At 42.3% G+C, this 23,702-nt stretch overlaps 1 protein-coding gene across 4 annotated transcripts in view; it reads right to left on the reverse strand.

Moving 5' to 3' along the window:
- The window catches only part of SLC18A2 (solute carrier family 18 member A2), a 32,717-nt gene that overhangs the window by 3,270 nt on the left and 5,745 nt on the right, over positions 1-23,702 (reverse strand). The window contains exons 3-15 of one of the 4 annotated variants that reach the window (XR_005933511.1): positions 19,327-19,385; positions 17,503-17,586; positions 14,795-14,887; positions 14,272-14,361; positions 14,120-14,163; positions 13,984-14,044; positions 8,656-8,751; positions 5,101-5,179; positions 4,802-4,853; positions 4,277-4,340; positions 3,053-3,172; positions 2,356-2,489; positions 1,162-1,818 (exon numbers count right to left, since the gene is read on the reverse strand). Coding sequence is in view for 3 of the 4 variants with exons in the window: in XM_041127181.1 (XP_040983115.1) it covers positions 1,717-1,818; positions 2,356-2,489; positions 3,053-3,172; positions 4,277-4,340; positions 4,802-4,853; positions 5,101-5,179; positions 8,656-8,751; positions 13,984-14,044; positions 14,120-14,163; positions 14,272-14,361; positions 14,795-14,887; positions 17,503-17,586; positions 19,327-19,385 (1,078 nt within the window). In the remaining variant the exon portion in view is untranslated. Of the gene's footprint in view, positions 1-806; positions 1,819-2,355; positions 2,490-3,052; positions 3,173-4,276; positions 4,341-4,801; positions 4,854-5,100; positions 5,180-8,655; positions 8,752-13,983; positions 14,045-14,119; positions 14,164-14,271; positions 14,362-14,794; positions 14,888-17,502; positions 17,587-19,326; positions 19,386-23,702 lie in introns of those variants that run through there. The other 3 variants (XM_041127181.1, XM_030031319.2, XM_041127182.1) reach the window with 3 other exon arrangements.

The raw sequence follows: 23,702 nt of genomic DNA on the forward strand, positions 1-23,702 counted from the left end.
AGTATTTAATCCATGGGCTTAAATTGAAATACATCTACCCGCTCTCCAGTAATTTACCTCTCCTGTATTTAATCTCCAGCTATTAAAAGCCAGATGAACGAGCAAGAAGAGTCCTACTGCTCAAGGTGAGTCTCCCTTACTGGCTTTGCTTTTCCCACCCCTTTCTGCGGAGCTCCGGATCAGCACAACTGGGCTCCGCTGAGGGTTGTCGTCCAAACGCTGTGACTTGACATCCACGGCAAGCTAAAAGCGATTATCGTATTTGGAGGCCAGCTGCAATATTACATTCTTTGGGATGAATTTTTCCTAGGACAACTGGGGTCTGTACTTGGAGTAGTTGTGTAGCGTGTTTCGTGTTGAATGTAATTGTTTGGTTTTTAATTAATTATGCAAAGAGCACAAAGTAGGGACCCTCCTTTTGACTCTTTTCAAACCCAAAAGAGATGGCACATCAGTTCACTGCCACAAGCCACTGTGGGCATAGGAGTCACTTTGCATTTAAAGGTATGTTGAGGGGGGGCAGACAGTGGAAGGTGTTTAAGCCATGGGGAGAGATTCTGACCCTGCAGTAATTACTGTGTTACAGGTGAAACCCTGGCAGTGACTAGGGAAGCACACAATAAATGGCGTATCTCTAGCAAACAACAGCTTTTGGGTTTTTTTCCTTCTTTCTGTTCCTCAGCCTTAGTCAATATAAAAAAAAAAAAAAAAAATCAGTGCAGTCTGCAAAGGTCATGACAAGGGATTAACTGGAATCTCTGGGATTCTGCAGTCCGAATATGTGCAAAACGAAAGGTCTCTGGTCTCACATATGCACCTATTTTGGCAAGATTCGTTTTTCCATCTTCTGTTCTGCTCATGTCAGCACAAAGCGTGAGCAGCACATGCAGCAGATTCTGTCCTTACCTTGCAGAGATGTGGTGCTGCATAGTAAGACCATGGCAGTGCAAAATTACATTTTCTTTTCACCTGAATAAACAACTAGCAACTACATTTTGGGCCCCAGATAACCTTGTTCAGCATGAGCAAGGATGGAGCGCTGGATGGGCTAGGCCTACATCACCGAAATGGTGACACATTTCAGCAGAGACTGGTACTTGTTTTCCAGGATTTCCCCAGCCCTGGAATCACAAGAGGGATTGGTCTGCTTACTGACTGCACTGGATCTTCCCATCTTCTTGCTGAGCAGAGGAAACCTAGTGAGCAAAGCAATGGATCCCCTCCTGCAGTAAGACGCCTTTTGAACCTGATCTAGTATAAATCTATAGGAACAGCAGCGTAGAGGAGCAGATAGAGGACATTATATGAAAGGGCAAATTGAGCTACAGAAATGGGAAATGAAAGAAGAACAGTATAGGAGGGGAAAGGAAGGAAAAAAGGACTACTACAACCAAAGCAGGAATGTTTTTTGGTTGGGTTTTTTTTTTTTTTGCGTGACAGGCTAAGCAAACAGTGTGCAATAGGAGTGAAGGAGTGAAACGTTCCTGCAGGCACATTTGTGAGTGTCCTGGGGCAGAACTCGTAGAATAAATAGGAGAACTCCTCACTCCAGGTCTTGTTGAAACTAGACTTTTACATATACTTAGCAAATGTGAACATCGATGAGGAAAAAGTCTGTTAAAGGCTGTTAATCACAGTGTCACTTTTGACTTAGGTCTCTTAGCCCCTGATTTTAGGGATGTATCACAAGACATTCACCTGCTCTGAGACTCGTCCCTAGGTACCCACTGTGGGCTGCAGGGGACTGGGCAAGATGCTGATTTGGCCAAGCATCATTCTTCCTACACACCACACGGTGGCTGGGGAGCACTGACTGCTCTAGAAAATTAAGTCATTGGCAAAGTTACATTAAAAAAAAGAGTCAGGATAAGGCCTGTGGTATAGATAGGATAAGAGAAGCCATGAATTTGTAAGGACAGGCGATCTGTATGGAGGGAGAAGAAGAAGGAAAAAATATGATGCAAAATATACTGTAGAGGACCATGGGAAAAAAACAGGTTGAGGCACACAAAGGAATAAAACAAAATTGGTCAATACAGTTCTGGCACTTCAAGGAAAACAAAAATGCCTATTATATTGACTCCACCACAGCGGATGCTGTTGCAGATTAATGTCTGCTGCACCGTGTTTTGTGATAATCAAATTTGTGACTTTGTAACATGTAACTAATAAAAAGCTTTTCTTTATACATCTTGGACGTAAAAGGAAGGGGGAGTTCATTCCAAAGATGATGTATGAGGGTGAAATAAACTGTGCTAGTCCCTCTTTGGGGAAATTAGAGGCAAAGATGCAGAATTAAGTTATCATTTGTTTCACTGAAACAAAACCAAAAGAAAGAAGCCGTGTTATGCTTACCATTTTCTCCTCTTTGGCAGGTGGACTTCGAAGGAAAAAGCACAGGGGAGCGAAGAGGATATCCACAATCCCTATAATTGTCATGAGCCATGGAAATCCAATGGCCTTTGCAATGGCACCACCAGCAGAGGGACCTTGTAGAAATAAAACCCCTTTTCTGAAGATGGTTCGGACACAAAATTTGCAGCAGTCACTTTAAACAAGAGTAATTTTATATACAAAACTCCCGCTTTACAAATTGATTTGAGGAATGTAAAGACATGTTTGTAATTATAACATAAACCTTTCCTGGCTCCGTACTCCACATTCATTGAAGAAATTAGAGATGGTCCTAGGGGCATCTGAATCGAGCACTCAAGGAGGCTGGGGGTCAGTGGGGAGTTATTCCCCTCGCAGACTATTAGGAGCACAGCTGTGGTGTTAGTTTTAAATGTTCCAAGGCCTCTTTCCTAGCGATATCCTATTTGTGCTCAGTGCCCGATACCTTTAAGCCTCTTACAGCTAATGAAGCCGAGCACGGCATCACGGCAGAGGAGGGGAACAGATGCCAAACACAATTCCCTCTGCTTTGATTTCCTGCAGAAAATAAGAACCCCTGCTCATAAAGCCTGTGAAAGTCACTGGACTTCACACCTGGCATCGTAGCATATTCTTTTTCCTTAACTGTGCATTATAGGCAGGAAAAGGCTGGACTTACCTATGGCGAAGCCCATGCAAAAGGCAACATCAGCTATTGCGTACACGCTACCATAGACTGATACATGACGCAGATCTACGAGGTAGCCCATAATTGGCATCATGGAGGAGTCCACCATTCCTGGTCGGGAGGGAGGGAAACATATTTCAGGAAAATGCTACCTTTTTTTTTTTTTTTTCTTTTAACGTCTTGGCCAACTATGTGCTAAAAAGGGATGCAAAAGCAACTAAAAGGATGCTTACTCTTCAATAAGCAAAAGATTTGTGTAAAAATAGACTGTATTATCTGTGCTTTTTATGGTCTTTACTGTGTCTGAGTCATGTAAGGACATGTATAGACATGTACCTGTGACACTTTTAGAGAACAAGAGAGATGCGAGCTTAGAGCACATCAACCAATTCCCAGCAACTGCCCGTGCAAAGGCTATCTCACATTACCAGCCAAGTAGCTTTCATTTAGGGGAAAGTTATTTTGTATGAACTTACACTTACTGTAGGCCTAAAAGATTGCATTAGCCTCCAGTTAACCAAAATTATTACAGTGGTTTTAACACGTCTTTTGAGCCACGCTTTCATTGCTAGCAAGAAACAGCACAAGACAGCTGATGAAACTGCTGAGATACCGGAGGATTTGTAGTTGTGCCTGTAACTTCTTTCCTAACCACACATCCCTTGTGTGTGAAGATGCTCCAGAACATTTGCTGACCAGCCAAGTGCTAAAACCCAAGCTGTGGTCTCCACTCCAGCTTGACTGCGTGGCCCAGCATAAGCAAAGCTCACACATACTACTTGGAAGAAGAGTACATGTGCATGGGCTTGGGAATTCCTGTTTGATGAACAAAAATTTAAGCCTGTTTTTTCTTTTTTCTATGAAAATGCCTCTATAAATTCTTTTCCACAACAGGAAAGACTGTGGGTTTTGGGCAGCGCATCGCTTTATTTCTGAAAACAAGGTATAAATTCATGGACAGTTAGAAAAATCTGTTTAGGTCAATGGGGCAATTCTGGACAGACCTTAGAATCCAGCTTGTCTAACAGCACCCTGGTTCAAACTGCCTGTGCACCCTCCTTTAAGCCTTTCTCCTTTATCTACCAGTTTGGGCCACAGCTCAGGCTTCACCACTGTCAGATCAGAATGATAACAAAAGTAATTTTCCATGTAACTTCATGTAAAATAATTTTTGAATAACCAACAGACTGTAAGAAGTCGTCGTAATTTTCTTACCAATGGCAAATCCAACTCCAAAATTTGGTGCTATGAGCCCATAAATGTTTTTAGCAAACGGTACCTACAAAGGAAATTTCAGACAGTTAATTAAGTCACACTGCACATGCTAATGAGGTTAGGGTTTTTTTTTTTTTCCCCAAGATAAATTCTCAGAGTAGTTATGGCACACTTGGTACTTATGTGCAACTTAGAGTTTGATCCTTGTTCTGGGCTACTCTTTCAGACAACTGTGGCATTAAACCACTGACACACTATTACAAGCAAGAATAAACTGCTGAGTGACAGCTCAAAAAAAAAGGATGATCATCCTCCTCCTTTCAGAGCCAGTCTTCCTTCAAAATAATTAAAGCGTTGAAATTTGAAAGCACTCAAAACTCTGATCTAGAACCTATTAACTACACATTGTTTAATAACGTATTTATGAAGCAGAAACTTCAGCAAAATTTCATGGGGAAAGCACATATCTGAAGATGAACACACAAACATTCAGGTGGTTTGAAAGATACACGAACTTCTACTTACGCATAAAATACTTATTCCCACGATTAGCATCCCGAGTAAAGCACAAAGCCACCTATCAAAGAAGAAACGTCACTCAGAGATTGGTGATACTGAGATGTTAGAGCTGATCTTGAATATTTCAAAGTCATGTATGAAGTGCCGAGTTACACAACCGAAGCAGCAACGTGTTCAAAAAAAGCAATCTTGCTACTATAGAACAAACTTTAATAATTTCCATCATCAAAAAACTGCCCCAGGAAATACTGGAAATGGTACATGAACTGACTGGAAGATTATTAGTATTTTTAAATTAAGCATACCTTCCCATTTTGTGTGCGAGTATCCCAAAAAGATTAGTCCCAATGAGATAAGAGATACTAGCTGGAATAAAAGCAACGCCTGAAAAATATGAATGAGATGTTTTATCAGCAATGATTTTAGTGAAGTGTTAGAAGAAACTAATAAATTCCAGACACTGCAATTTTGATTTGAAGGTATCTAATAGACTCTTTGTGCATAGCCCAAAAAAAAAAAAAAAAAAAAAAAAAAAAAAAAAAAAAAAAAAAATCAAATATCCGGTTTGTTGCAGCCTTCTCATGAAATCTAAGGACATCATCTATGAAATGCAGGAGCGATGCAACGCCTTTGAAAAAAGATTTTCAGCATCAGCTGCAAGAACTGGTATGGGAGAGGGGATGGAACAACAAAGAGCAAAAAGTTCATCTCTAACTACAATAAGCTTTGGGATAGGTCAAGGAAGGCAACTTTTTTGCGGTTGCACGGCTTATGGAGCATATGCTCAGCACATGCAGCAAGCCCAGGACAGTCAGGGGTGGGTGAATCTCTCCCTGGAGGAGTGGGCAGCAGGACTGCTGCTGTGGCTTTGCAAGTCACGGTCCCCCTGCAAGCCTGTGAATGCCGTGAGGCTTTGTGTTACGGTGAGTTTGTAATGCTGCAATACGGTCCTTGGTCAAGCAGCGACCAAAGCCAAGTATATATCAATAATGTAAAGGTGAAGAAACCTTAAAATCACGGTTTTGAAATTATTTAGCCAATATATTTCCAGTAAAATTTAAAATTAAAAAATTAGTTATTGGTTTAAATTTAAAAAAAACTAATTATATGTAATGACTTGCAGATAAGGGCACCCGAGCATTCCTTCGGAGCCTGATGGGAGGGTACCCAAACCCTCCCATCTCCCCCACATCCACTCAGAAGAACATACTGTTGGGACCAGCAATTTTTTCTAGTCTTGAGGTTTCCACAGCAGCGGCTGTAGCTGGAGTAGATGCCGCCTGCACGGTGGCCAGAAATATCTCTGGTTTAAAAGCCAATTACAGCCTGTACTTGAGGATTCATCCTCTCCCTACAGGTAAGTCACAGGGCAGGACCCAGCCGGAGGGGAAGCGTCAAAGGAAGCCGCTGCCTTGCAGAAGAAATGTTAATAAATATTATAGTGTGCTACTGCCTTGGCTGCCGCTGTCTGGAAAGCGCCAGGGAGGATGATGCAGGCGTGTGAGAGAGCAGGGACTGCCCTTGAGGAGAAGGCATTGTATGAAAAATATCCGAGAGGCAGAGAAACAGGGCGGCTGTGCCTGATGCTGGATGCTTGGGCAATGGTCTTGAATGGTTCATGTGCCTTGGAAGTAATAACACACGGTATTTTTCTGTTGTTCCCCCTAAGTTTTGCATTTTCTTAAGAAAAATAAAGCTGGGAAACCTGACAAAACTGGGTGAGTCCGACAAAATAGCGCACACCACGACAAGCCTTCCATTTGGTCACTGTTAAATCAGGTAATACAGATTTAGACAGCAGCCGTGACATTAGAGTGCACAATCAAACCATTTCTTTTAAGTGTATATGCTCCTCATCTTTCACCAAGGCAACATAGATTTTCTCATTTCCTGCCTATCCATCTTCCTTCCTATCTCTCTGATATTCATAAGAAAAAAAAAAAAATCAAGAGGTAATTTTTAGCACAGCAATATCCTGTGATTAAAATCCCTGTGGGTTACAATGGTGATACCAGGGAAATATTTTCACCTGTGTAACCGCAACTACTTTTGTATTGCTTGGAGCTAGCATTTTATACCAAATGGTCACATATAGCAGACGTTGACAACTGTCAAAAAACCCCAAAACTGCAAAGGCTCGTTAAGTAAGACTTGCAGGTTGGTGTGTAAGCTGTGGTATACTGAAGCAGAACCATCATTTTCTAAATAAGCTTTATGCACAGTAACATTAATGGATCAAATCAAGGTTCTTTATACCTTCTTCAGATCATGCTTCAAACAGCTGGATCTCCAAATTGCATAAGATAATAATTTGCTTAAAACCCTGCAGTTCAAGATATAATTTCAGAGGCTTAAAAAACTTTAATTAATGCTGTCAAATCAGACAAAGCATAATGGAGTCAATTACTTATATCATTAAGGGGTAAAATTAGTGTTAATTTAAAATGGATATTTTCCTTCTAGGAACTTCTATTCGACGAAGAGATTTGTAAATCTCATTTTCGTTGTACCAGTAATACAAAACTGTAGTGAGGAATGTAGATAAGCGATCTTCCTTTTTCTTTGTGAGGTTTAAAACATCTAAGTTTGTGTGTTAATTTTGCTATATTACAGGCTAGCAGTCATTACCATGTTCAACAGTACAGCAGCACATTAAGGGCTGCTACCTATGGCCACCCTGCATTAATTAGAACTCAGGTTTGTGCATTCTGTATAATGTAGGAACACCTATGTTTACACAGAGTAGGGATATTAGTCGGATGCTAGCTGAACACCATTTTCATGAAGGATTTTTCTTTTTCTTTCAAACACCGTATATTGATATTAAAAAATACCCTCGCAAAGTGTCACAGCACAGAACACTTCATTAACTTTATCAAATAGATATGTGTTGTGTTTGTAACGGTAAGTCTTTCCTACAACTATTAAAAAGGTAAACATCAGTCAGATCGATACAGAGGATCGGCACTATGCGTGGTGGCACACAAAGGCCAGGCACCCCCCACCCAAGACAATTCACATCAACCTCCCGCACACAGTCTGACGCTTGAAGTTAGTCCATTTTCTTCAGCCCCCCCGCTTCTGTTCACCTCAAAGAGAAAGTAACTGCCGCAATTTTACTCTTTAGTCTAACTTGATACGTGGGACAAATTCTCAGTCTGCCTGTGGACACTGGTTTCCTGAGACTGTGTCCCTGTTACAGGTTATAAGATGGTCCAAGCTGGGACCTGTTGCTTGGTATTGAATGGGATGACTAAGTAACCACTGAAAAGTGTCATATTATCAAATTCAAGGGAAAGTGTTCCTTATGTCCTCGGTGGCCGTGTTTAAAGTAAAGTCCATCCTTCTTCCACATGGTACCAGGAGCAGCCCTGGAAGGAGTCTGTGTTGCCATGAGCATGCTCTGCACCAAACATAGTGCACCTCCTGTGGCTGCCTGCTCCTGGCAATTCGAACTAGGAACTGAGGATGGGGTTTTTCCCAAAGGGAATCCAAACAAATTATTTTGCCCTGCTAGGCTGGCTCTGCGGCTCAACGGGCATCTTGCAGCCACTGCCAGAGGTGCTGCTGGGGCTCCCGAAGGAGCCGGGACAAGCACAGTGCTGTGGCTGCCTCCATCTATTTCTCCTTGCAATGTGAGTGTTGCCCTTTACTGGAGCCTCTATTGCAATAACATCAATCCACTACCTATTTTTCTTACAAACTGATGTTTGCAGGTGTGCAGGTATAACACCGACAATTTAAAGATCGTAAAAAAAATTACTACCCTGAAGCGTGTAAGGGGACCATCATTAACAGGACCAGAACTGAGACAGTCATTAGACAAAACATAGCGATACAAATAGTATGCTGTACTTTACCAAGCTGCCATTTTTTTGAACACATGGTCTCCATCATCCAGATCGGTAATGCTGGTTCAAGCATAGCAATTGCCATATTTGCAAAGCAGATTGATCCTTATCAGGAGGAAAGAACAGGAGGGGAAAAAAAGTAGTTATTATTTCTTTTGACTGTGAACAATAAGCCATGCAAAGAATGGATGCTTTTACAAAAAACATTGCGTTTTACAGTCCTATTTGTCATGCAGCAAATGTTGATTAATGTTAAATAGAGTAGAATGTAAAAATCACTGAAGACTAACTTTCTATATATTTCTATTCTCCCAGAAATTCTACAATAAAGGTTAAGCTATTTTCATAATGTGAAATTCTGCAGCGAGCTTGATGACATTTAGAAAGTTCATGAGGTCCGACTGTTGTACAAATGATTAGCTACAACTACAATCTTTTGGTCTTTACCTAGTCTCCTGGGGCAAAACCAGAACCCTATTGTGTAAGAGGCACAGGTTCTGACCCTATGCCTCCGTCATCTGAGAATGACTACAGTAAGATGTGGAGGTCTCGATCCTAAAAATACCATGAGACAACCACAGAGATGTCTATCCTCTACAAAAGCGAATTTTGTGTAGAGATCCTAGAGCGAGCAGCCAGTAAGTCCTTGCGGCACAGCATGGGTCTGGCTGAGCTTGCCCACCCCTATGAATTTCAAATGCTTCCAAATCTCTTTTGAATTTCTGGACCTTTAGTCACCCAGACGCAAAGGATAACAAGCAGTGGAAATGCTGATTCAGTCTTGCCCGCCGGCTCGGCTCTGCCCTATGCCACTGCCTGCAGATCCAGGCTCCAGTGGGTTTGTGTCAAGTGCGTCTATCCTCAGAAGCGCACTTCAGCTTTAGTGCAGGGATTATTAAACCCCATGGTATTTCTTTGGATTCAAGATGCCTTTCCCACTTACTGAAAAGAACCCAAGGCAGTCAGAGCCTAATGCAGGGCAATAGGACACGTCCCCTCTGCTAATCCCTTGCAAAATGACTTTTAAGGGAGTTTGGAAGTCACTAGAAGTGACAGCCTCAAACTTGTGTTCCCACTTTTCTTCCTAATATTTACAATCTCTGAAATTTAGGAAAATATTCTAGGGTCTTACAGTCATTTACCATCCAAATTTTACTTTAAAAAAAAAAAAAAAAAAGCGCTTAATTTGTCTGAGGTCAGAGAAATTTTATTTCTCCTGGAACAAGTTCCTCATCATACTCTTCAAAACAAAATGAGCACTGATGCCATTCTTTGCTCAAACCTGTCAGAATATATTAGACTGTGTATTCACAATTCCTAAACTGAACTTCCAGGCTAGCTGGCTCACTCCCTTCCCAGGGCAAGGAGAAACAGTTCAGCACTGCTCTACCCTGCGGACGAAAGGTTAGATCTAAAGCTAACCTTTCCACTCTGCTGCAAGCTCCCACTAGTGTAGTGTCTGTAAGCAGCCTCAGTTAAACACCTCAGGGCTGCCCTCTTCCGAGCCAAAATCAGCCATGCTCGAACGGCTTCCTTGATGCTGGAAAAAATTTCAGGCCACAAAAAGTGCAGAGCCATTCTAACAGAGATGGCTTCAATAGCAAAGGTCTTACTCTACTCTTAAACTTCACAAAGAAATGAGAAACAGGTGTGCATGCACACGTGTGTTGCATCTATTTCTCATTAGGTCAGGGAGCATCACCACAGCTTACCGAATTAGTCAGGTACGTGGTGACAAAGGTGCTTCAGATCTTGAGGATGTGCCCCAAAAGAAAAGTGAGAACTTGAGCTGATATTCTGCAAACTCAGGGTAAAGTCCAATAAAGACTGTGCTACCTTAGCAAAGCTTCCCCAAATGAAGATAAAATATTTTTTTCCTCTGTCTTGTATGGAGCTGACCACTCTTTAGAAGGCCATATCTCAAAGGCATAAATCCTACATTGTTTCTTCTTTAAATTAGATTAAACATCCTCTGCTGGCCAGAAGGTGTGAAATTGCAACCTTCCAGCTGGATCCCATCTCCGCAGCTGAGAACCCACTCAGCTTTTGGCAGAGTGCCATAGACATCACTGGTATTTTTCTGCGAAAAACCAGGTACCCAGCAAAAAGCTGTCACACACCTTCTCAGGAACCCACGTGCTCATGATGACATCTGTCTCAACTCTGGTTTTTGGACCTGATAATTTAAACTAACTTGTCCGTCAAGGCAGCTTTGTCACCCAGTAACGCCTAAAGTTTCTTTAATCGCTGTCAGTGAGGTCTGGCTGCGAGAATGACGTTGACTTCATTCACTTAGCTCTTACCAGCAGCGACAAAAACCATCAGTAACGTTTCTTTCGCCTGGGTCAGTGAGTACTGATGGCACTGACTTTGAAGCATCACCTCTGACACAATCCACATAGGAGGCAGAGCCTGTATTTGCTCACATTTCCTTTCTCTTGCAGAGGTTTTCATGCGAGCTTGCCATATGGCCTGGTCCTGTCCCTCTGATGCCCACATCTTTGTGAGCTTCCCACCGTGACTGGCGAGTGCACGTTCAACAGGAATGGCCACAACGCATCCTGCAAAAGCTATTGCTGGCACCAAAGGCAACAGGCAGCAGGACTGGCCGTAGGGACTGCGATATATACAGCGAGTGAATGAGAGCACTGGCCTCCCGTCTGACGGTCACCGTTATTAACTCACAGGCAACGTGGGTTATCGAGGGAAAAAAGTCATACTCTCAGAAAGAAGAGAGACGAGCACCATGCTTGAGTTCAAGACACCTTGTGTTAAAGAGTAATATTGTGCTATCGATAAGCCAAATTGGTCAGAAAGTGCTTGTTCTTTGAGAATACAAACAATTATGACTCAAGCGTATGACGCACACTCAGGAGATTGAATCCGAGTTTATACCATGAAATTAGTGTACCTAAATCAAGAGTGCAAAGAACACTTAAGCTGCTAGTCCCTTTGCAGCATGCCTAAAATGTTCCTGGTTTTTAGTTGTGGTTAACAAGTCGGCCCACTAGAGATGCAGTCAATTTTTTAATGAGGTAGTTAACCACCTTAAAAGCCATTCAAAACCTCTAATCTTCCCTGAGCCGTGCAAACCCAGTGGGACTTTTAACCTTCTCCTCATATAATCATTGTATCTGAACATCGTACGCAGTGTGGGACATTTACATTCACAGCATCCCCGTGAAGCAGGAGACTTTATCCCGGCTTAGATATGGAGAAATGCGGCATGATTGCCTCAAGGTGTCAGAGCATGGAGCTAACTCTGCCGTCCCGACCAACCGCTTACCCAACCTTCCCCGTTAGTATCAGAATCAGAAGCTCCCATCTTAGAAAACGGAGCAAGGAAAATACCAGACTCCTTGGGGTAAGGGAGAGCAAATGAAACTTCCCGACCCTTTTCACTGTAAAAGGAAACAACTTCCTGGCTGAAGCAATTAACATTTAAACAGTGTATTCCTGGTGCTTCAAGAAATCTGCTTTTGGACTGGTGTGCACTGGTAGGCCAGAAAAAAGGCTGAATTTCTAGTTGGTATTTGGCATTCAGCTCTGAAAAAACCAAATTTGGTCTGCAAGGGAAATTAAGCACAGGGAGAAGAGGCTGTGGTTAGGGAACATCAACATCATCCGTACTGTCAAAGCGCGGGCAGTCTCTGTCCTGGGAGGCAGGGACCCTGGGTGCTGTACCTAACCCTGCCGGTAACCCACGGGAGGGACTTTCTCGGATCCTCGGCACTGATGCTTGGTGGGAGCAGGACAGGTCGCCCAGAGCAGTTGGCAAGAGCAGGAGGGATCGGAACAGAGAGGGTCTTTATGTTTCTGCTCCTCTGTACATCCTTCCTTTCCCTTCTCTGGTCGTGCCCAGCTGCTCTGGATCGAAGATGGGGAGGGGAAACGGGAGGCACTGGCAGTACCTGCAGGCACGTGCAGGGAAGCAAGAGGCAAAAAGAGCCAGGGCAGTAAAGGTAAGGTCTCTCTGACACACGCTGTCCTGATTTCAGGCTACCCAGCCCTGAATCTTTTCGCTATTTTGCTGCCCTGAGACTGTTTGTGCAGCCCTGCTTTACAGAGCCCCGAAACATCAGCTGAAACAGCTTCAGAGAAGAGAACAGCTGCAGGAATTGAATGCCATGTGAATGTGCTAGAAAATGGGAACAAAGTCCATCCCCGCTCTTAGCGGACATAGGATGTAGTCAAAATAGTGGGATCCACGGTCTTTGGTACCTTTTCTCTTCCTTGGCTAAGACTAGTTTGGCATGAGCAGCTAAGTCTTAATCAAGCAAAGTACTCCTTGAAATCAGTCCCCGGTCACATTTTGTGGTTTAAACCAAGTTCTGTCACACATTAGACCTTGGCAGGGTTTACATTATTCTCCAGAAATCTACTTTATATGCTAGGTGAACCTCACCTTGCAGCACCTGCTTTAAGCACTGTGAGACAAGGTACTGAGTTAGATGAATGATAGATCTGATCTCTTTTGACAGGTACTGTCTTCGCTACTCTTTTCCTTCAAATGCTTTCATTCTATGAAAAAGTCTTTTAATGCTCTAAGAATATCTCAAGTAAAAGTGTTTGCATAACTTCAGTCACAGCTTGACCAAGTGTCTGGTCAAAGAGTTAGGGTAATGGTCATTCCCTAAGACCACCAAGAAACAGCAAACCCCAAATATACCTGGAAGAATTGCTTTCTTGGACATACAGGTTAAGATTAAGAAACAAAACTGCAAAAATTATGATCTCTTTTCTGATATTTTATGAACATTAAAAATGGCCAGGCTTAATTACAGACTTCAGAATAAATATTCAACAAAATGCAACGCAAAAAGGCAAACTTCCCTTGAGACAGAAAGACTCATTAGACAAACGATACATGTAATACCAAACGCCATTCACCATTCAACCTAGACCTTTTATGAAATATAATCCATGCTCTAGAGACCAAATTCACTCAGTTTTCAAACGGAAACAAAGTTCACTGTTATTCCCTATACCTGCCTGGGATATGCTGGCAATCCCTCCCTCCAAAAGCCTTGGCCCTATTCACGTGCCTCATAGAAAGTTTCATGGTCACATCTCATTGCCTTAACGAGCAACCACAAGTCATTAGTGTCCTCTCAGCTGGAAAGACACCTACATTTCAAACTTTCTACCTATTATGTTTCTACTGGTATATTCATCCTGTGTTACCAACAAGTTCTTTGAGCTTTATGTAAATGAAACCAGCAAATGACAGTATTTTTAAATCAGCTCAACCTGAGGCATTCCAGGATGCCAGGTATAACACCCATGGTTGGTTTAAAGGAGGGGGGGGTGGGTGGGGGTGGGGAAAGGATCTTGTACCTGCTGCAATAATGATATACGGGTCCTTCAAAAGTGTCAGTAACGGTGTCCCCTTCTGACTCTATGAAACAAAAGCTTGGGATTAGGAAAGGCAAAGTGTCATCCATTGCCTAGAGTGTTTTTCCTTAATACTTACTTCTGCTTGTGCTCTGGATGGCTGCAGAACAAATAATTGAACAGCTGCGAAAAGAAATCAATATTGTAACATTTCTTCGAGAAGGGGGTTAGATGGTAGTAATATGAAAGGGATGTACTACATGGCGATATTGACTCTTCATATTTACTGACCTCCGTCTAACAGAGCTAGTGCTGCCAGCACCAGGAAAGGAGAACTCTTCCCCACAAACTCATACATGATGCTCCCGAAAGGTGGGCCCACTGCCAGGGGGAAAGAAAGGACACAGTTGTGAAGCCACATCTCTGACCGAGCAAACATCCTCTGCAAGCGTTTGGGCATCCTGCTATTGGCACTCAGTGCCCAAAAAGCTCAATTTAAAAAAAAACAAACCAAACCTAACCACAAAGCTCATTGATCAAGACAATAACCATATTCTTCACTCCCCAAAATACTCTTCCATGTAAATAAAACCCAAACATCTCAGAGACTATTGCCTGACATATGTATCCGCATAAGAAATGTGCTTCTGTGGGAAAAACTATTCTTAACATGCACCATGAATCTAATCTGGAGACAGCGCGATAACATTGCACTCGACGAGACTCTTCTGCTGCTTTCATAGATCCCAAATACATGCTTTGGGGAAGGCTGGGGGGTGGTTTCTCTTGCCAGCAGAGCCTCCATCTCACTGACCTAATACTCCCATAGCAAGGCCTCCTAGTGCAATTCCCATTGCGTTGCCTCTCTCTTCATCATCTGTATATACACTGGCAAGCATACCCATTCCTAAAATTAAAAAAAAAAAAAAAAAAAGAAAAAAGAAATTAAAAAAGCACAACGCAAAATTAGGCAGCTGTGTACTATAGTTTATGGTCATCATTTGTCAGCGCAACTAAACATTTATACAGACATGACAGCAGGTATCTCTCTCTATATAAATACAAATATATATATATCCCCTCCACATGGAATTCACCTTGAAGCAAAAAGGACATTTGGCAAATGTAAATGGTCTCTAAGACCATGTTCTATTATACAGTATTACTCAGGTAATTTAATGATGCCCTCATTTGCTAGATTCTTTGTCCCCATCTTTTTCACAGAGCTTTTAGATGCCGCTTTTCAGCTAGGTGAAACAAAGCTTTTGACAATTATTCAGGATCTGTTATTTATAGCCGGGGCACTTGACACAAAGGTCTGGTGACCACTCCCAGCTGTAACTGTAGTCAGTGCTAGCCTTGTTCTGGGCATGAGGTATTATGCAGAGCTGATTACTTTGAAAATTAGTATTTCAAGTTCAGCATCCAAAATTAAAGGATTCTTTTGACCTTTATTTTCACACGCCTCACTTCTGCATTTGGTGATGAGCCTTCATTTCACAAAAGAAAACATGAAGCTCAATTTATTTGTGTTTTCTGTGAAGCACTCGGACACTGTAGAGGTAAATGCTGCAGAAGAGTCCTCATAGAAATTAATAATTCTGTTTTCAAATCAAGGTTTAAGTAGGACTCAGTAAATAGGGTCCACAGCTATACAGTGAGCCAGAAAAAGAAAACAAAAAATATTGCATGATTGATCATTAAGTGAATACCCTCCATCATGTGCACCAAAAAAGCAGAGGTCCTGTGTGGATGAACATGCTTAGAGAATTGCGGATGACATCAAATTGTTTGCATGAACAGTTGAAGAGCAAGTTAGAGAACAATATCAGAATTCACAATGCATTTGTGAAACTTGGAGAAATATTCTGGGGAAAAAAAAGGACACAATACAAACAAGATAACACAAAGTTTTACACTTCGGTAGGAATGATTACATGCACAACTGCAGGGGGGGTAAAAGACTGATTGGCAGCAATACTACAGAAAACTTCCTTTGCCTGTGAGATACGTGAAGTGACTTTCACTGCCCTTGGCTCTTGTAAGGAGTTAGAGCTTATTCCGAGTGCTGGGTCTGGTTTTGGTGCAGGACAAGAAGAAAAGGTGGGGGGTGACTGGAGACTCTCCAGAGAAGAGCAATGAGGGTGAGCAAAGGCATAGAAAAATATCTGTGAGGGGCAACTGCAAGACTTTCAGTTTAAAACCAGAGAGGAGAAAAACGATGCGAGATGTGATAATCATCTTGCAATATGAAAAAGAGCCATGAAGATAAAGAAAAGAAACTGTTCTTCATGTTCTCTCAAGTATGGGAAGCAGAAATGGGTTTACATGACAGTAAGGAGGCTTTAGATGAGAGGCTTCTGAGAACATGCCTGTCAAGTATGCATGAGGAATGACAGATACAAAGCTGATCCTGCCTTCAGGAAGGGGGTGGACTAGGTGGTCTCTTGGTCTTTTCTGCTCTATTTTGTAGGATGCCTGTGAAAAAAAGTCATGTACTCATCTAAGAGCCGTATCTCAAGGCGCTCCTCATCCCAGCCCCTGCCTGCTCCCTTAGCCATATCCCTGCTCTTTCCACTATTCATCCAGGCTTAATTCTCTCTGCTTAACCAGTGCTTGTTGCACAGCTTCAAGCCCATCTTAAGCACAAGAAGCTTCTTGCTCCCAGTTCAAATGCTCAGTCTGGGGCATTGCATCTCCCCCGCTGCCCCCAGCAGTGCTGCCCAGATGTGGGCTGGAGCAAAATCCCTGCAAAAGGAACCGAGGAGGAATTCAGCTGCCAAATTCTTGTGAAGTTTCTATGGAGTGTGTGTGAACCCTGCTTATAGACCAGTCCAACTTGGAAGGGGGAATTTTCCCGAGGAAGCCAAAAGACATTCTTGACAAAACACTGTATTCACCTCCCTTCCCAAGCCAAATTTATCTTGCTGCTGCCATCACGGGAAATTTTTCCAACAAAAGACTGCGAAATGTTCTAACATGAACAAAACATATTTTCTCCCATCTCAGTCTCAGAAATGGTTGAATAATTTGGGCTGAAAACCCATACTCCATTTCACCTACTCATTTAAAAATTATAACCTAGTATTGGAAATCTGGTACAGGTAAACTGAGTCCAAACTTGCAGATGGCATGGTAAGTCCTTGAAAATATTTTATAACAGAAATTTCAGTAGCAGACAGAACTGCTATCCCTACTATAATAAGTACCAACATAAGTTCCCAATGACCTTTAAAATGGCTAAAAATGAATTTAAAATGTTGAGAGGACAGATGCAGAAATCCCATGGAGATCGCAGTTCATTTAGTACTCTACCTTACCGCAACCCAAATACCAAGGAAGTCTGAGAAGACATTTGCTTTTTGAGCTACTTTATATGAAACGGACAGAAAAAACATGAAATTGATGTAATTAAATATTTTTGGATTAATTATCAAAACCACAGACAAAATACAATTCAGAAAATGACTAAAAATGACAGAATCAGTGATCTGCATTCTACTCTATCATCTCTTCTCTTACCTGCCACTGACGAACAAGAGGAACCCACTCCTTGAAGGGACCTGGCAATAAACAGTAATGTATAGCTTCCAGAGAAGGCAAACACTACAGAAAAAAATAGAGGTAAATTTTTAAAATTAGGTTAACTCTAACTAGGTTAAAAAGTTAGATTTCTTGAAACTACCACAAAAACTTCATACAATTTAGTCAAGTGTTTACAGCAACTTGTGCCACTTTCGATGCTAACTGCATTATTTGCTCTTATTGCATTTAGATGTGTCAGTGTTGAATTGCTCTCAGGTGTCTAAGCCTCCTGGTAACACACAACGCAGGCACACAAGCAGTTTTAACTAATTACTTAGGATTTGATTACATCCTGCTCTGATTCAGCTGCACACAGAAGGAGTTATAAGACCTTTCTTTCCAGCCTTGCCTCCCCACACTGCTTCATTTAGGGCTGCCCAGTCTGAAGCTCCAGGCATTCAGGGAAAGCAGGATTTAACACACATGCACCCGCACGCATGCATGCACCGATGTTTCCTCCAACAAGTAAATGGGTGGAGAGAGTTTTTACCCTGGTGTTGCCAGCTCTGCGATAGATGCTGTGCAGCACGGCTGGCTGAAGGTGCAGGGAAGCCAGCTCCACTCATTCAAGGGCTGTGGCAAGTTCCTGATCCTCCCAACAGCGGACCACTAAAGAAATTTCACCCGAGGAGGTGCCTCTCTCTCTCACCCCAAGAGATTTTATGCCAGGCTCTACTCTGTCTTTTGGGATAGAGCCCCTGGATGCTGCGTTCATCAGTCCAGCTAAAGTCCCCATCCACACCACTGGAAAGTAGGAGCGTCCCAGAAACCCAAGCGCATCTCTGCTTGTAGAGCCTGAGTCGTGGTCAGTGGCATTATATCTACAGTGAGTTTTTAAAAAATTTTTCAGCTCCTATCTGTTGGCCGCCTAAGGAATTTTGCCAGACAAGTTATAGCTGGGGGAAGCTGTTACAGACCAGCTAAACACGAGATCCACATGCACTTCTCCCACCCGCCCCCTTGCTGTTAGAAATATTTTCCTAATATTTAACCTAAATTTTCTCTGACACAGTTTTAAGCTCATTATTCCTTCTCTTATGTACAGTGGACATGGAAAACTGTTTGTTCCCTTCCTTTTTGTCATAGACTCTGGTATGTTTTGCATCTGCCTTCTGAAGCAAACCTGGTTCTTTCATTGTTCTTTGTTGGCTTCTAATGATCCTCGATGTTCTCCTCTGTACTCTTTCCATCTGGGCCACTACTTTAAATGCCATGCCAAAACTGAACATAAAACACGAGCTGAGGCTGTATCAGTGTCATTTAGAGCAAATGATCTCAGCTGACTTGCAGGCTATGCTCCTGTTTGCACATCCCACAGCGATGTTTAGCAACGCTGTGACACTGTTGACTCATATTCTACCCATGAGCCACTGCAGCCTCACAATCTTTCTGATAAGCCCCTGCGATAGCTAGTTGTTAAGGGCCCTGCAAAATAGCCCTCTCATGGCTGATGGCCCTCCCATGGCTATCGGTTTAAAACTGTCTGAGCACCACTTCAGATTACAAGAACCTGAGAGAAAGGTTCAGCTAAGGAAGAGACCAGCCGACGTAGGATGGAAGGTGGTGAATTCCTTAGAGCATGTTCATAAGAGCATACTTGTCAAATCTCATCAGCATCACCATCCACATGGAGCAGCCGCCCTTAAATTTTCCTTAGAAATGAGTCCCTCTACATCAACAAGAATTCCTAGTGATAATTATTATAGATCATTTATTTAAAAGTTGCATGTGGGCCAAACCAAATAAGATGTGGACACTTACTGATTGTTGACACAAACATGATGCAGAAGCCAGCAAACAGTGGAATCTGGTAGCCTATTCTGGAAAACAAAATGAACATTCACGTTTCTGGGATTGTCTCACTGACATTTTGAGTTAGACTTAACTCACATGAGTGCACACACCGCAAAAACCCAACGTGTAGTTCCTTGGTAGGCTTTGAACTATTTATTGTGGACCACATGATCAAATTTGTCCGTGTTACAAACGCCGTTTCATCTGGCACAGCAGACTTTGTATCTGAAATCCCTGGAAGAAATCCTTCTCTCATTAGAATCTGATTGCCCTGTTCTCGTTCCACCATAATTGTTCTCAATAAAGCCCCTCTGGGCCTCCATGGGGTTGCCAAGGATATGAGAAGGGAAGATTTGTCTGAGCATGCTGAACTTAGAAATATCCCAGTGGTGTTTCAATGCTCATCTGTTTTCATCCTCATGAGACAATGACTATAATGAGACACAGTCAAACCAATGGCTTTTTTACTGGAAAAATTTGTCATCAGCTTTGTTGAGAGTTCTGCCTCAGCCAGGAGCACTGGAAGAGTCCTAAAGAGCCTGAGAATAAGCCTTTTGCTTTCCATGGGTTTAGGAGTAAAAATAGAGCTGATCAAAGCTTTCTTCATCAGCCCACTTCTTCATTAGGACTCTAAACAGCCTGTAGAAATGCCTGGTTGCTATAAGTATTTTCAAGTTTCCAGGAAATGAAGAATTTTTTGTCTGGAAAGCAAATACAATTTTTGAGCAGCTAAAACTGAAACTTTAACAAAAAATTCAAAATACACTATTTTTCACACCATTAAAAATCTACCCTAGAATCAAAAACACTACCCGGGTAACTCTGAAGACAGTCTGTGTGTTCTACTCAGCACACTTTACTCACGGCTTCTTTTTTGTAGGATCGGGCATCTCAAATGTATTTGCAAAGACATTATTTCATGGCCAAATTCTTCAACAATGGGTGATGCTTTTCCAAGGAGTACTGACTGACTTCAACTTCCAATGATTTGACAGTATTAGGCATTTATATTGGCAGTATTGGCTGAAGTAGGTCAATCAAATAAGGGAAGAGTCTATAATGGCCCTTTTAATTTTTAATAATAGCAGTCACGACATAGGGAAACCAAAATAATTATTCTGTGCTTTGTTTTTTTGTTAATATAATTTTTATACAATTAAGGACCTTGGATAATGGAAAACTGTCTGAAGTGCAGGGCTCGACGTTCATTATATGTCTCATTGTAACAATTGTTTGAGTTTTGTGAATGAAAGAAATCTAGCATGCACATTTCTACATGCCACAGAAATCTCTAATGAAGAACAGTTTTGCCTTAAATATCATCACTACATTACAATATGTCAAAAAGGTAGTACGCGGATTCTTCTAGTTGAAATTTGTAAGGGGGTGTTACAAATATCCAGCAGAGACTAGTTACTCATGTGGTGCTTAACTGGACTGGTATCTCCAAAGCAATTTAAATCCCTGGCACTATCACAGACTTCCTCTGTAGCCTTATAATCATTTTAATCTCCGAGGACCTTGATACCTGGCCTGTCAGAGAATACTACCACCTTTTTTTGTCTGCTTTACTTTGTGGATGATTTTTCTAAGCCTGTCTCTTCTCTTGCTCGTGTTTGTGGTACAATGGGGTGCTAATCTCCACTGAAGTTTCTACGTACACGAGGAAATAAAAAATTACCTGTTACCAACTTCATGCCTGCCTCAGAGCTGAAGTGGGCACTTCCCTTCCCAGTGGGCTCAAGTAGAACAGGCCACAGCGAGTTTGACCGTAATTGCTTTGATTTTGAATTTTTCAGTTAACGAAAGCACTGATAGAAGTACAGATTAAAAAAAAAAAAAACCCTGCAGGTATGGCTACTGCTGTTGGTGAGCGATAGCATCTTTCTCTGTGGTATGAAAGCAAAAGTTGAATGTCCTTACGCCTTCCTCCATTGCAAAGTAAAGTAGAGTTGTGTCAGTCAAGGCTATCCCAGAGGTATCTAGGATGGACGCTGCGGGGGAGAAATCTGATTTCAGTACAGAAACCAAGCAATTCTTAGACTTGACAAAGGGGCCATGAGACAGCAATTTGCTTCTGCTACAAGTACACTGAATTAAAACTCAGTTATTTGCATGAAGACAAATGCCATCCAGATTGGCTCCCCCATTCACATTTCGACCACTAGATCAGAGACACGAGCTGTGAGACCTTCCGTAAACATTAATGAGTTAAACAAAGAGATGGGCTATCATACTAGTTCTGAATGATACTCTATCAAGCTAAAGCAGATTTCAATTCTTCCAGTAGGCTTCCTACACTTGGAAAGTTTCTGGTGGTTGAAGGCTGTAAGAAAACAAGTATTTTGGAAGTCACTTTTAATGCTCAGTGAAATACTGTTCAAGCATTGTTCTTAATTTTTGCTGTCACATATATTATTCTTCCTTTATCTTGGACAAACAGGGTCACAGCAAGGTGTGAAGCGATACATAGCAGAGGGTGATGAGGGCAGAACTGGAGCAGAACGCAGTCCTACTCTTGCTACCCAGCAGACCATGATGCTTTATCACACATACCGAGGTCTAACACGTACCTTTTCCTCCACACAGAAATGAATCATTTCAGAACTAGACTCTGTGTGGGCACGGCAAGTCATTTCAGCCAAAGTCTGCATTGCCAGTGATCCATCATACAAGATGATGCAAAGGTATATAGGTCAGCACAGGGCATGCATTTGTGCTGAATTAAACAAGTCATTATAATCCCCTGAAAAGCTAAAAATTGCCTGGAGCTTCACGCACAATTTGGAGATGCACGGTTCTGGTGTGCTGCCCCTGCATGAGACTGCTGAACCTCTAGAAGTTGTGTTGCTCTTGGTCAGGGGATGGTCTTACCCACATCCAGCTGACATTTAGTTAGATATGCAGATTGTCCTTTCCTGCATAATCTAGCAAACCCTGCCTCTTAGCAAACCCTGCCTCCTCCTGAAATAGCAGCACTAATTAGTTGGCAGTTGTGCTACCACAAATGTGTAATCTGCAGCTGCATTCCCTGATCTGTCCAAAGGATTTTAGAGAGCACAGACAGGGAGGTTTTGGTGAACAATTACACTATATAACATAAATAATCACAAAAAGGAGAGGCACTACCTGTAACAGCCAACTATTCAGTGATTCTGTCCCCTGGTCCTGGGCCATTCGTGTTCTTGCCAGGTGAAACCTGTGAATGTGCAGTTTCTACTTCTCGGCCATGACATGGCATACTCCATCACAGTTATCTCTACATTTTGTTCCTCTGCATGTGTGCAACACAAAAGAATATTACAGCCTGTCTTTTCTTTTTTCTCGTTACCACACTCAAGCATGTGATTTTCTTGGGCACTCCTTGCAAAACCCTCCAAGAGAATCTGAAGCAGAGTCCAGCATGTTTCACCAAGGCTACCTGCACTAAAAGTGCTTCCTACAAGCATTTCTGACTTCTGAAAATGCCGGAGTCATTAGCTGAAGGAGGGAGAGGAGAGGCTGCCACTGATGGAGAACACCGAAATTACTCCGTTTCAGTCCCACGTTGGCCCCAGATCGCAGGACTGTTTGGAAGTGCATTATACCCATTAACGAGGTTACCCTACAATAAGACAACCAAGTGATGGGTCCTGTGCAGCAGTAAAATAAAGGTTACACTAACCAGGTTAGCAGCTGTGGGTGATTAGAGCCTAATTATCCATCCATTACAGTGCTGCAAATCCGGTGGTTTCAACCTTGTTGTTACACAGCTACACCGGTACCAGTGTGAGCACCCCTTGTTAAGTCTGTCCTGGTTGCCAGTTTGGCTACCTTCTTCCCTTCCAGTGAGGACTGGGGAGGACGTATGGCAAGAAGAATATTTTCCTCGAGGTTATGGACCAATGAACCGCTGAATGTGTGTGAAGGTAAGGAAGAACTTGCAGGGTCAGCAGGGACGGGGAGTGTGATCCATGCATTCTCCACCTCCATGCTGTAGTTACAAATGTTATTTATTTCTCTGCCTCATTCTTTGCATGTGTCTTGGTCATGAACATGTCATGGTCCTAGCCGCTCTCTCTCTCATGCAAAGAAGTTTAAAAATGTAGTCAGGCTGGTGTAAAAATGATGATGAAAATATCTATTCCTTTGTCACTGATTTTTGAGGCCAATATGGATAAGCACAAGGTTAAAACTATGTATTTTTTCAGACTGATAACTAAAGGGAGAGAGAGAGACATGGCGCGGAGACATTCATTGGCTCTAGTGGATTGGGGGGCTAACACGGCTGGGCTCACAGCCTCGCTCATAGAGCTTGGCAAGAGTCTGAAAAAAATAATGGAGCAAATCAGTTAGTTATAGAG

The sequence above is a fragment of the Aquila chrysaetos genome, chromosome 11 (assembly GCF_900496995.4).
Source record: "Aquila chrysaetos chrysaetos chromosome 11, bAquChr1.4, whole genome shotgun sequence".
NCBI lineage: Eukaryota > Metazoa > Chordata > Aves > Accipitriformes > Accipitridae > Aquila > Aquila chrysaetos.